At 50.5% G+C, this 13,163-nt stretch overlaps 2 protein-coding genes across 2 annotated transcripts in view; both read left to right on the forward strand.

Moving 5' to 3' along the window:
* Positions 1-648: 648 nt before the first annotated feature.
* On the forward strand, positions 649-2,361 carry RBP5 (retinol binding protein 5). The gene is made up of 4 exons (XM_015617523.2): positions 649-859; positions 1,107-1,285; positions 1,743-1,844; positions 2,224-2,361. The coding sequence occupies exons 1-4, from the start codon at positions 787-789 to the stop codon at positions 2,275-2,277; spliced, it is 408 nt and encodes a 135-aa protein (XP_015473009.1). The 5' UTR covers positions 649-786; the 3' UTR covers positions 2,278-2,361.
* Positions 2,362-7,015: 4,654 nt separating this feature from the next.
* C1R (complement C1r) overlaps positions 7,016-13,163 on the forward strand; it is a 7,903-nt gene continuing 1,755 nt past the window's right edge. Inside the window, exons 1-9 of the mRNA XM_015633813.1 lie at positions 7,016-7,092; positions 7,801-8,035; positions 8,254-8,446; positions 8,630-8,773; positions 8,921-9,117; positions 10,078-10,225; positions 10,333-10,454; positions 11,030-11,108; positions 11,500-11,640. Of these exons, the coding sequence (XP_015489299.1) occupies positions 7,091-7,092; positions 7,801-8,035; positions 8,254-8,446; positions 8,630-8,773; positions 8,921-9,117; positions 10,078-10,225; positions 10,333-10,454; positions 11,030-11,108; positions 11,500-11,640 (1,261 nt within the window). The 5' untranslated portion in view covers positions 7,016-7,090. The remainder of the gene's footprint in view (positions 7,093-7,800; positions 8,036-8,253; positions 8,447-8,629; positions 8,774-8,920; positions 9,118-10,077; positions 10,226-10,332; positions 10,455-11,029; positions 11,109-11,499; positions 11,641-13,163) is intronic.

Raw genomic sequence — 13,163 nt, forward strand, 5'->3', positions numbered from 1 at the left:
GGGGGCGCAGCCAATGCGCGCGGCCGCCGCGCCAGGTGCCGCGGGAGCGGGATGCGGGATGCGGGATGCGGGATGCGGGATGCGGGATGCGGGATGCGGGATGCGGGATGCGGGAGCGGGATGCGGGCGGGACGCGCCGGCCGCTCCTCGCCTCCCCGCTGCGGGCCAGGAGGTCCGCGGAGCGCGCCGAAGGCTACGGGCGCCCGCCCGGGGAGGGGGGAAGCTTCGACACCGGGGCGGCTGCTGAGGGATAAGGAGGGCGTGGAGATAGGGGGGATGCGAGGGGCTTGCAGACCGCACCGGGAGCCCGGGCTCGGGATGGGCAGGGCAGAGCTGCCAGCCTGCCGCCGCCTCTCCTCGACGGGGTGTCCGCGCCGTGGGGAGCGCAAGCCGGGGCACTGCTCCGACGAAGCTCGCAGCCGCCGGACTCGCGGTGTGAGGAAGGGCCGGGGAGGGAGGGTTCCTTGCCGCTGGTTGGAAGTCCAGAGTTTAATACGAGCAGCCCCCGAGGAGGGAGGAGGGTGAGGAGGTGACCCGCCGTCCCTACGTCCTGCCCAGCCGAGGCGGAGATGCTGGAGCAGGGGCCGTCCCGGCCCTTTCCGCGCCCCCCGGCGCGGGGACTCTTACTGCGGCGGGGGGCGCGGGGATCGGGCCGCCCCGCAGCGCTCCCCGCACGGCGGGAGAGCGACCGGCCCGCCCGGAGAGCCAGCTTGGTCCCGGCTCCTCGCCCGCCCGGCTGCCTGCGCTCTTTTCTCCGCGCCGTCCGCCGCGTCCCTCTGCCCCGGGATGCCTCCCAACCTCACCGGCTATTACCGCTTCGTCTCCCAGGAGAACATGGACAATTACCTGCGGGCTTTAGGTAACGCTCCCCTCCCCATCACGCTCCCTCCCCGCTTTAGTTCTGTGTCTCCGAAAAGTTAAGAGTGGGAACGAGGAAGGGAATTGGGAACTCTCTGGTCTTTCTGTCTCCTACCATCACTTCTGCGCTGGGGTAGTGGAGGAAAGGAGGTACTATGGCTGATGCTCCTTGGCTAAAAGAGTGGAGGAGCTCTACTGGAGGAGGGGCCCAGGTCGTCCAGTCATCGCCCCTCTCTCTCCTCCTCTAGATATCAACGTGGTCCTGCGAAAGCTGGTCTGCCTACTGAAGCCGGACAAAGAGATTATCCACACGGGAGATCACATGGTCATCCGCACTATCACCTCCCTGCGGGACTACGTTATGGATTTTGACCTGGGAGTTCAGTTTGAGGAAGACCTGGGACCCGTGGATGGACGCAAGTGCCAGGTGAGAAACCCAGGCAATGAAGTTTCACAGAGGACTGGGGTGTACTAAAGAGTTCAGGGACTTGCTTGGTTTTTGGCTCAATAACCAGGTGAGAACCAAGCCCAGAGCCGGCATGCCCCTGCAGGTCCAGGAGTAAGTGGTTCTGTGAGTAAATGGCTCACTGCAAAGAGCCAGAAACCAGTTCTCTGAGATTCGGAGGATATTATCCTCTGGAGCAAAGCCCCGAAAAGATAGAATGTCAGCGCACTTGGCAGAACTCCGTTGTTGCACTTGGAAGCCAGAGGGTCATTCACCTCCCACAAAGACCATCTGTCCCAAGAAACCACTAAAGAGACACCAGATCAGGGGTTGCATTTGAAATTGTGTCGGAGAGGAGCAGCCAGTGTGGACACTGGAAACACGTATCACCCCAATCCACTTGTCTCAGGACCATATCCTCCCCTCTCCTTCCTTGCAGACAACCGTCTCCTGGGAGGGGGATCAGCTGGTGTGTGAGCAGCTCGGAGAGAAGAGGAACCGAGGCTGGAGGCACTGGTTGGAGGGGGACCAGCTTCATCTGGTGAGGAGGGGTCCGGTGCAGCTTGCAAAATCCCAATCACAGCGCTTGGGGGAGACACGGTGTGGGTGCTGTTGGCTCTGAGCCAGCCCTGCAGTTTCCTTCCACCTTCTCTCAGCCTTCATTCCCGGCTCTGCGGGGGCAGCCACCGCTTCACACAAACATCCGCCTCCAGGGTTTAAAAGTTAAACTCAAAAGTTAAACAGCTCAACAACAAAGGCGATGTCCCTTCCCTGCCCAGAAGCCAGACCCGCAGGGGCTTTGGGAGGGTCGGCAGTGCATCAGCCTGCGAGGCTCCAGCCAGCAGCGGGAGGGCTGGCAGAACTGGCGAGAGACAGGAGGGGATCCAACCTAAACTCCTCTTTTGCCCTCCTTTTCCCAGCGCATGACTGCTGAAGACGAGGTCTGCGTCCAGGTTTTCCAGAAGGTGAAGTGAGCGCTCCCCGCAGAGATGCCCGGACGGCACCAGCCCTCCCCAGTGCGAGAAAGAAAAAGAAAACAAGAACCGAGCCCCCCCGTAGCAGTGTGTTTTCTTGAGCCTCGCCCACCGGGCAGCAGCGGCCGGGGGTCACGGCCGGGCCGGCCGGGGGGGAGCGGGAGGCGGGGAGCGGGATGGGCCGGGACGGGGAGGGCACTGGGCCGCCGGCTGCGCGGAGGCTCCTTTCACAATAAGAGCGCTCGGGGAGGAGCGGGGCGGGGGCTGCCCCGCGGCCGGGCCGGCCCCCGCAGCTCCAGCGCTCCTCCTGCCGACCCCACCCCGGCCCAACCCTGCCATGCCCTCCCGGGATGGGGGGGTCGGTGCCCGAGTGGGCGAGGGTAGCTCAGGCTGCTCCTCCTTCTGCAGCCGCCACCTGCTGTCTTCCGTGGTCCTCTGAGGATGCTACATTCCTCCCGGGATTGGGGGACCATAGAACCATGGAATGGTTTGGGTTGTAAAGATGTTAAAGTTACCATTTAGTTGCAGGCCTCCCCTTTCCTTCATCCGGTGCCATGAAATTCAGGAAGAATTTCTTCAGGGAAAGCACTATCAAGCATTGAAATGGACTACCCGGGGAGGTGGTGGAGTCACCATCCCCAGAGGTGTTCACAAAATGGTTGGACGTGGCACTTACTGGCGTGGTCTGGTTGAAAAGGTTGATGATCGGTCAAAGATTGGATTTGATGGTCTTGGAGATCTTTTCCAGCCGCAGTGATTCTGTGTCCTTTCACTCAGATCAAGTTGGTTAAAGCCTCATCCAACCTGACTTTGAGCACTTCCAGGGATAGGGCAGCCACAGCTTCTTGGGCTCCTCAAGTAGGATGGGTAGGAAACAGAACTTGTCCTTCCATCTAGGATTCTCATGTGGTGGTGTGAAGCCTGAGGGCTGGAGTAATCAGCCCTGTGTTCACCACATTCCCCAGAAGGTCCCATTGGGTAAGGAAGGGTCAGGATCTGTTCCTGGGGTAAGAAAGTACAGCCACCACCTCTAGCCCCAGCACTCCTGGCATTCTTGGCAGGGTCTCCTCACAGCCATTGTAGCTCTGCTGGTCCATAGCTATCTGCCATTGGAGACCAAGGGGCAGAACTAAGGGAGGGGAGGTCCCCTGAAAAGCCAGATCTGTGCCACAGAGAGAGGTGTTCTTTAATTATGACACCTGATGGGATGGGCACGAGTCCACAGGCAGTTATTTCTGAAAAATGCTTGTGGTTGTCCCCCAACAAAAGGTTGAAGGGCAGGGTACACAAAGACACCACAAAGAACCAGGAGATTGGGAGATTTTTAAAATATAAGCCCTTTATAATCTGAAAAAATGCTTTTTTTCTGCCAGCAGCTCATTTAAACATCGTGTTTTCTGGAGAGCTTTTCAGGGAACTGCAAAGATGAGTGCCATGAGAAAAGCATTACTTCAGAACATGTGATAAGCAAAGGGTTGGGGAGCTGCAGCTGTGCCTACAGTGTCAACCTCTGGCTCTTTACAGTTGTATCTGAGGACATATGAGGCAGCAGCACCCTGTCAGTATCCACAATCCACAATTTGAGTGCCACAATCAAACCAAGTGAGCAATCAGAGCCAGGCCATCCAGCATGTCTGCTCTGTGCAGGCCTCCTCACCCTGTCACTCCTTCTGCCATATGGAACCTCTACATCATCTTTGTCCTATCATGAAGTTGCAAAAGGCAGACAGCAGCTGGAGCTGGTTCCACTGTTGCCCTCTTTGCACTCTTCCAAGCCACAAGAACACCCTCTGAGCTGCTTCTGATGCCCAGCACCAAGCCCACCTCACCATGGCCAGGTTGGTATCTTCCAGACCGTGTGGTCAACAACTCATTAGCTCATTCCAGCCCTGCACCACAAGCTGGTACAAACTCTCCTCTTCTGAGCCTACATTCTGGTTGGATGGCAGACACTATTGCCTTCAGGTGATTAGCCAGACTCTTCAAAGCACTGGCCTTCCAGCCATCCATGTAACTTTCCTGTAAGCCTGTGAGGTGATAGGCCAAGTAGATTGCTTTCATTGCCAGCCACCATATATTCATGACAGCCTCTCTTCTTCAGGAGGCATCTGATTGTGCCAGAAACATAGATAAGAATCATTCTCACTTGATGTGGTCCACACTAATGATAATCATAGGGGATAGTACTGCAACATATTCCAGGCCCTCAGGTAGTAACTACCAGTGTTAATAACTCAGTTTTTTCTTTCATAATCATGCTGTAGGTGTGATGCCTAAGTCAGATAGTGACTTTACCCAACAGCACTATATTGCTGAGGCATGAGGCTATGGAAAGTGAGGATGGCACTGTAAAGCAGGGGAAAGTTGTGATATTGGGAGGAGGTGTGATATTGGTGAGCGGCTAGTGCTGCAGAACTGTGTACCCCTCAGGGCATTACACTTTGGTTTTACTCCTTTATTTAGAAGACACTAAAACAGTCTGCCAAGATGATGCTGCTGCTGCTGCATCTCATACCGGGAGAAAGACCCACTCTTAGAGTCCTGAACCTTCTTTTGGTCTTGATCAACCCCTCCCTATCAGCCAGAGCTGCAGAAGCAGCATGATTTGTCTGAAAGAGTGCTGAGCCACTGGACAGCACAGGCCTGACTGTGTGAAGGCCAAGCTCAATGGCAGCATCCCCAGAAGGCTCAAACCAAGCCTTTGGGTGCTTTGGGTAGTCAGACCAAGGGGATTGAAGGTAGAGTGCCCTGGGAAAACACTGTATTCAAAGCAGGATTCTTGCTCCATGAGAGGATGTTTGACCACACTCAAGATCTACAACTTTTTTACTTTGCTCTGATATTGTCTGTATTTATTGTCCAGACCACTTGTAATGCAGCTGAGGCCAGCAGGCAGCAAACAGGTGCCAGTTTTGCCATTCTGTGGTCCTACACATGTCCTGTGGTCCTACAGGAATTCTGTCCCTAAGCAAAGATGGTCACATACGTCCTTCCAAGGAAAAACTGGTACCGTGATATTTCATGGCTCCGGTCTAACACGAAGAGGATTGTGCAGAGCATCTGAAGCGGAATGCCACCAGTGGGAGCCCTGGAGCAGGACTGAGATGTCGCTCTGCTGTCCAAATCAGGCACATCTCTGGGATATGTGTTAGAGGTGGGCTGCTCCGATTGGATGTGTCCCCAGCTAATCACCCCTGCTTCACCAGCACTCTCCTGTTATCCCAGATGATGTTATCAGGACGGGAGAAGGAAATGGAGACACAGGGAGATGTGCTTTGAAAGTGCCCCGGGACAGACCTGCCCCCTGGACAGAAGATTGCTTTGTCAAGAACACAGTAAAATTATCCACTTCCTTACAAATGATCCCCAGGGGCGTCTGTCTGTCCATACTTTGCCAGGGAACACTCTTCCCACCAGTGACCTGCTCATAACAGATCTCTCCAAGAGCAGTTTCCAGTACTTCCCAGCTATTTCCAGGTGAGGTTTCTGAGTTAAGAAACCACCCCAGCATGGCACGGCACAGCAGTGGGCCGGCCCAAGTGGGTTCATCATGAGGAGGACATACTGGGACATCAGGAAGTACTGGGATAATGTCCCCTGCTTAATCTTAATACGTGGGGCCATATGGTGTTATTACAGTGGCATTAATTATATGTTTATGTGATCTTGTTGGGATAATAATTCAAAGATGAATGGACTTAGATATCCCAGCTGCTGATGTTATTGTTGGGATATGGCTTGATGAGCAGGTTCTCTAGTACATTTCCATAAATATCCCAAAGATGCTTTCTTCATTCTTTTTAACACTATTTTCATCTTCATTCAACATGCTTTTGTGGCTGTGAATTACTTCCTCTGATTTCAATGTGAGACACTTCCTAACCTCTCTGAAACTACTTAGGAAAAATACTAAAATGGTGTTTTATCTCTTACACCAAAGCCTGAAAGCCAAGAAATTTTAAACTTCATACAGTTGGGGGCAAAAATATATGTCTTGGGCACTGTGTTGTTAAAAGCCTGGAAAGGGTTTTTAAGTTGCTGTATTTTCTCATTACCCCATTAAATAGAGGGCCTTATCTATCTATCTTGGTTCTCTCCTAAAAATGCTTGCAGAAGAAGCATCAAGAGGGGTCCTTGAAAAGGGATTTTTTTTCTCAGAATGCTTTTAATTCTGTAGACTTTATAATTTTCTTACTATCTCTTTAACTCAAGTTAAGCCTGAGGCTTCTTGTTTTTCTTGAAGACAATCTCGGTTCCCATTCCCACCCCCCAAAAAGTCTCAGAAGTGCTCTTCAGCAGGTCAGAATTGAGAAAACTTATCTTTTTTGACAGCTTGATTTTTAAAAGCTTGAATTAACTTGTGAAGACTATAAATTTGATCATCTTTCTATACCAGAAAACCCAGGATGATTGCTGGGGTGAGGGGACTTCCTAGGAGGACATTTTCGATGGGAATAATCACGGAACAGCTTCTGGATTGCAGACCAAGCCCTCGGAGGGGTCTTTGGCAATGTTTTTTCCGTGTCTTGGGCCAGAGGAGGTAGCTCGGCTCTGCTAGGCGGCACCTCCGGGGCACCCCCGGGGCACCCCTGGGTCCGTGTTCGCGGACCGGGGCCGGGGCGCTCGGCAGCAGAGGGCAGCAGAGGCGGCGCTGGGAGCTGGTCCGCTGCCAGGCTGTTCGCAGTCCGGCTTTCTATTCCCCGCTCCTGCCTCCCTCCTCCTCCTCCTCCCCCCGTCCCGCCCGCCCCCGGCTCCCCGCCGGCCGCCGCTCCGAGCTCCGCCGGGCTGCCCGGGCAGGGACGAGCGCACGGAGATGTGAGTCGGGGCTCGGGGGACGGGGACGCGCCGGCACAGCCTTGGGGGAGGGTGGGATTAGAGCGGGGTCGTGGGGGTTAGATCTTTCCAGGAAGGGGAATAGGACAACGGGGTTAAGCTGCTGCTCTGGGCAGTGAGCTTGTTTCGGAGGAACACAGAGGGCAACAGGGGAGATGTGCAGAATGAGAGGAAAAAAGAATGTGCCAACATTTGGAGGACAGAGATGGAAACATGACTGGGTAGAGGACTGCCCAGGAGACACTAGCAGGATTGCTCCACTGCAAACTGAGCTTGAGAGTTTCAGATCCTCCCCAAGGATCCTAAACTAGCGATAACTCGAAGCAACCCGCTGGCCCAGGGTCAAGTGGGACCAAACTTCTCCTGGTTCTATAAGAATCAGCCCTACACCTTCTGGGAACGTGCAGACCTTACCCAGGGAATTCACCCATGCTTCCTGGGTTGATTAATTTCTCTGTAGAGACTACTACAATGGCTTGCTGGAACCTTGTTAGTGCTGGTGTCTTCATTTCAGCTGCCCTTCTTGTTCCTGAGTGGTCCCAGCCAGGAGTTGGTCCTGCAACTAGGCCTCCGGTGTTTGCACTTGTGTTTGCATTCCTTTAGACAGTGCATAAGTCAGTTGTGAAGTCTCTTCTGATTTTGAATGACATAATTTTGTGCAATATCATGGTTTATTTGTTGTGTTCACAGGCATATTCCTTGTCTCCCATGGGCCTTCCTCTTTATTGGAGTGATCGGTTCCAGTCCGGTCCCAAGAGGTTCTCCCCTTTTTGGGGAGATCAGATCCCCCAGTTATCCCAAGCCATATCCCAACAATAACATCAGCAGCTGGGATATCCAAGTCCCAAAAGGCTATGTGGTGAAGCTGACCTTCAAATACTTTGACCTGGAACCATCTGAGTCCTGCTTTTACGACTATGTTAAGGTAGGGGCATAGACACCTGGGCCAGGCGGTGCCTGGAGATGGCAATCCAGTGGCCACCATGTGCAATGGCTCCTCTGATGCTTCCCACAAAGGAAAGGGAAGGAGTTAAACATAGAAATGGGAGGAGCAAGCACTGACAGCTCAGGGTTGGGTAATATCGGCGCGTGGAGCAGACTCAATCTCATGAGGCTACACTGATTTCACCTTAACTTTGACAGATCAAAGCAGACAAGAAGGACTTGGGCCGGTATTGTGGCCGGCTTGGGTCAACCACAGGCAATCACCCGGGAAGAAAGGAGTTTGTATCTAAGGGGAACAAGATGCACTTAGAATTTCGCTCTGATTTCTCCAATGAAGACAACGGCACAGTGATTCCCTACAGGGGCTTCCTGGCATATTATAGAGCTGTGGGTGAGTAGGAAATACCCTCGGCACGCAGAAGGAAAAGCCTGTGTGGCTCCAGCCACTTTCCCTCCTTGCCAGGCAAATAAAGAGAAGCTTTAGGCAAGGATATGGATCTCTAAGTACTGTCAGTGTACAGCAGGGAGGTTTAACACTTTCCTCCCCTTGCCCCTTCACTTCCTGTGTCTTCAGATCTGGATGAATGTGACCCTAACAATGCTGCCGAGAGCAACGACAGGCCTCAGTGCCAGCACTTCTGTCACAACTATGTGGGTGGCTACTTCTGTTCTTGCCAGATTGGCTACCAGCTTCAGAGTGACCACCACTCCTGCAAAGGTAAGGAGAAATTTTAAAAGATCAGAGGGTTCCAGTGAAGGAGCCCTTCATGCAGTAAGGGTGGGAGAAGTGACTTGGGAAGCAGATGACGGGGCTGCCGAAGGCACAGCCCCACTATGTGACCTCTCCTTTCTTCCTCTTCACCAGTGGAGTGCAGCAGTGAGTTGTTCACAGAAGCATCTGGGTACCTGAGCAGCCCTGAGTACCCCCAGCCCTATCCCGAACACCTCCGGTGTAACTACAGCATCCGCCTGCAGAAGGGCCTGTCTATCTCCCTCAAGTTCTTGGAACCCTTTGAGATTGATGATCACCAGCAAGTCCACTGTCCTTATGACCAGCTCAAGGTACTGAGATTTGTGGAGGCCTGGGGGCCTGTTACCAAAATGCCTCAACCCTGGAGGGGACAACACAAGAGAGGAGAGATGCCCCTCTAGATAAAAGGAAAACCTTATTCCCACAGCCCTTTACAACCACACGTTAATACCTTTTGGGTTCTGATATTCTAATGGCTCTGTAAAAATTGATATCACCTGTGTTCAGCCCCTGTTTACCATTTATGTACCCTACCTAGAATGTTCTTCCTTCACTTAACCCTCATTAGCTTTGTTTTGCCACATTGTTTCACCCCTGTTCTCCCATTAGTTGTCCCTGTCCTTAGCAAGCCCCCTGCACCACTTTCCCTTGTCCCTATTGGATCTTGGCCCTCAGACCTGCCCCTTTTGCTCTGTATTTAACCCTGTGCCCTTAACCTGATCCTGGTTCTCATCCCTGAGTTCATTGGAGGCTGTTCTTGTCCCTGGATCCTTTGAATAAACAGTCTTTGGAACTCAAGCGAGGACCCATCCCTTCACCTTTATCGTCAGCAACATTTAGCAGTGCTCTCCAGGCCCTGAGAACACTGATCACTCATGGGTTTGTTGCAGCATGCACCAGACCTGGACAGGAATCATGGGGACGCTATTCAGATGAGAAATACGGAATCAGTACAAGCAGAATGCCCCAGCACAAACGACTGAGCCCCTGTCTCTCCCTCAGTGCATTTAATTACCACTGTACTGGGGTCAGAGGGTCTGGGTCATAGGCCCCTGTGAGTGAATAAAAATGCCCTATCCTTCTTTTAATTTCCCTTTGATTTGATCTCAGGGGTTGCTAGCTCTGATGCCCAGATAAGGGAGAAGCAGAGTTTGTGGAAGGCACTCTGGTAAACGTGGTCTGGGTTGAAGCAGGTATACTGAGGCAGAAAGGCATGTGTCTTTATTGAAATATTTATTGAAATTTATTGAAATACATGTTTTCCTCATCAGATCCAGGCACGAGGGAGAGAGATTGGTGAATTCTGTGGCAGAGAACCACCTGGCATCATTGAAACCAACAGCAATGAGGTGGACATACTCTTCCTCACTGATGAGTCAGGGTTCAGCCGTGGCTGGAAGATCCACTACACCTCAGAGAGTAAGAGATTTCTCCCCCAGAGGCTACTATAGACAACTGGCACTAATTTTTCTATGGATTTGGATGGATTTGCTAATCCCAGTTTAATCTGTCCCACTCTCTAACAGAAATACGGTGCCCACAGCCTGTTCCACGGGATCAGTTTACCATCATCAGAGACCTGCAGCCTGTGTATCAGTTTCAGGACTATTTTGTTGTCAGCTGCAAGACTGGGTATAACCTGATGGAGGTGAGATCCCTTCTCCACTCCCTTCAGCCACCTTCTGTTTTGTCTTCAGTTTGTGTCTTTCACCTTTCAGTTAAATTTCCTTTGGAGATTTCACTCATGGCAAAGCTCTTGCAATTTCTGTTCCTTCTTTGCTTCTCTCCAGTGGTTTCTCTTTTTCTAGCTCTCTTCCTTATGCAGTTACTCTTTCATGAAGCCCTGGTAGAAGACTAAAGATAAAGATCCCAGGGAAAGTTGGTAAACAAGAACACCTCTTTGGAAGGATACAAAATCAGGAGATGAAAGCAGAAGATTCTACCTGCCTCCCTTGCCATCCTATTGCCAGGGCTGGGTAGCACTTCTGACTCATCATGGTTTCATAGCTGCTGGCTGCTGGTATCTTGGCCTGCTGTGAAAAATGTGTAGCCTGTGGCAAATACAGGATAGAGGGAAGGCAGGAGGAGACAGCAACCAGAACAGACTGCAGAGGGGCAAATGTTGGACAGCAGGGAAAAGATGGGCACAGAGAATAATATTTTAATGTGGAGAAGGAGTTAAAGGCTCTGTACAACCAACAGATGTTCTTGTCTCCCATGTAGGGCGACCGAAAGCTGGTGTCCTTCACGGCTGTCTGCCAGGCTGACGGCACATGGCATCAACCCATGCCCCACTGTGAAAGTGAGTGATCTTAGAATGAGAATAACATCCCTTGCTGTGGCCCTCCAGGAACATGGGAAATTCAGCCTCTCTGACTCACTTTGTCCATGCCATAGCCTCATGGATGTGCTGCCTGTGTGGACCTGTGGAGGTCCACCACTGATTCACATTTTTCTACTTGCAAAAATTCAAATGTTTTTCCTCCTTTACAAAAATGCATAAAATACCACTCAAAAATTACTATGATTTTGCAAGGTTTAAAAGCAAAAGAACCTAATCTGGGATCCGATTTGGGACAACCTCTCTTTGCCCGCTGTCCTAAATGGTCCTTCACATCATGGCCCCAATGCCTAGACTTTCAATCAGTCTGCCTTTGATTTATGTCTTCTTTTTTATTTTTTCTTTCTTGCAGTTGTGAATTGTGGCAGCCCTAAAAACCTGACCAATGGTGCATTCAGCTATGTTAACAAGTCTGCAAACAATGAGTACCAGTCAGTGATCTCATACCGGTGCAATGAGCCCTATTACCACATCGTCACCGGAACGGGAGGTGGTGAGTCCTAATCCCACACAGACACCCAAACCTGTGCCTGGAAAGAGCCTCTCACGTTTCCAATTAGAATTGTCTCTTCTCCCCAGGCTTAGGGCTTGTGCTCTCCTCGTGTGAAGACTCTCCAGTCTTTTCTTGACCCTGCAGCGTATCTCTGGAGTCTTCTTGTCTCAGCCTGTTTCCACTCTGCTTCGTTCCTGGAACCCATTATATTCCTCTTCTATGCTCCTCTTAACTTCTGTGGAAGGTCTTATTCTCTCAGCTGTAGTCATGATTCATTTTTTTCTAGTGGATTTCATTCTTCTCCGGTGGATTTCATTTGAGGCATGGTGTCTGAGAATCACCAAAGTTCATAAAACTCACTGCATCAGTCCAAGTTGCTACAAAGGCAAATAAATAAACACTCCACTCTAGTGTCATGCTGTTTAGCTCTTTGGAATATTGCTCAGCTGCAGAGATATCTAAGAGCTAAATAACACACTTGCATAAAAATCTATCTTAATGCAGCAGCTCAGAAAAATTAAGTCATCGTTCAAAACCTTCTTTTTTACACCTGAGACATTATTGATTATGTAGGACCTTTGATTCCAAGAACAGCATAAGGAATTCATGATTTCCTTGTCTTGGCTGCTCATTTAGCTTCAACAAGAAAAAAAAATATTTTTAATCTGAATCAGTTTCTGGACACATTTACCATCATGGACATGTGCTTGTGCTGCATGCTGAAGAGAGGTGGCATGCTGCTAAAGAGTTCTTTAAGTTGGTACTAATGTTCAATTTGATTATTCTTGCATAATAAAATAATAATAAAAGGAGTTTAACTCCTCCATACAGAGTCAGAGCTCAGTCTCATCTGAAGAAAAATCAGGAGCAAGCAAATATCAGCTCCAGCCAAATTCTGATGAGGAGTCATAATTTAGTCAATTGTGAAGGAGAACAGCAAACACTTTCTTAGAAGCATTTGCTTCAGTGTTAAGACAAATTGTATAAAAATTATTTTTAGTCACCAGCACAAACTTTCTAAGAAAAGCAAGAGTGTTGGAGGTAGTGGAGTTTGTGTTGAGAGGTGACAGGTGAGTCTGGCTGACCTGCAACTTAGGGTCAGAAATAGATCCTGAGCATGTACAGTAACTGACTCATCTGGTTCCCATTTCTGGGACAAACCACCTTGTCCTACTCTCTACAAACTACTGACACCAGAAGCTTGAATCTAAAATAAGATCAAACAGTGCTCTGTACACCTGTGGACTCGAAGATAAGACTGCACACAGATGGCCCTTCAACCTTTTCTTCCACAGTGCCTGAGCTTTACTGCTCCCCTGGAACTGAGGAGCTTCAAGATGTACAGATGGAAACTTTCTACACCCTACCACAGGCAGCTTTTCCTGGGAAAGAGTGCTTTGGGATGGAAGAGCTGAGGAACCTCTTGAAAATTATTCTATTCTATTCTATTCTATTCTATTCTATTCTATTCTATTCTATTCTATTCTATTCTATTCTATTCTATTCTATTCTATTCTATTCTA

The sequence above is a fragment of the Parus major genome, chromosome 1 (assembly GCF_001522545.3).
Source record: "Parus major isolate Abel chromosome 1, Parus_major1.1, whole genome shotgun sequence".
Taxonomy (NCBI): domain Eukaryota; kingdom Metazoa; phylum Chordata; class Aves; order Passeriformes; family Paridae; genus Parus; species Parus major.

Bases quoted from the DNA above. Each gene is read 5' to 3' on its own strand.
- RBP5 (XM_015617523.2), top strand. From the start codon at position 787: ATGCCTCCCAACCTCACCGGCTATTACCGCTTCGTCTCCCAGGAGAAC. The intron at 860-1,106 runs GTAACGCTCCCC...CTCCTCCTCTAG, and splicing joins CAATTACCTGCGGGCTTTAG to ATATCAACGTGGTCCTGCGA. The intron at 1,286-1,742 runs GTGAGAAACCCA...CCTTCCTTGCAG, and splicing joins TGGATGGACGCAAGTGCCAG to ACAACCGTCTCCTGGGAGGG.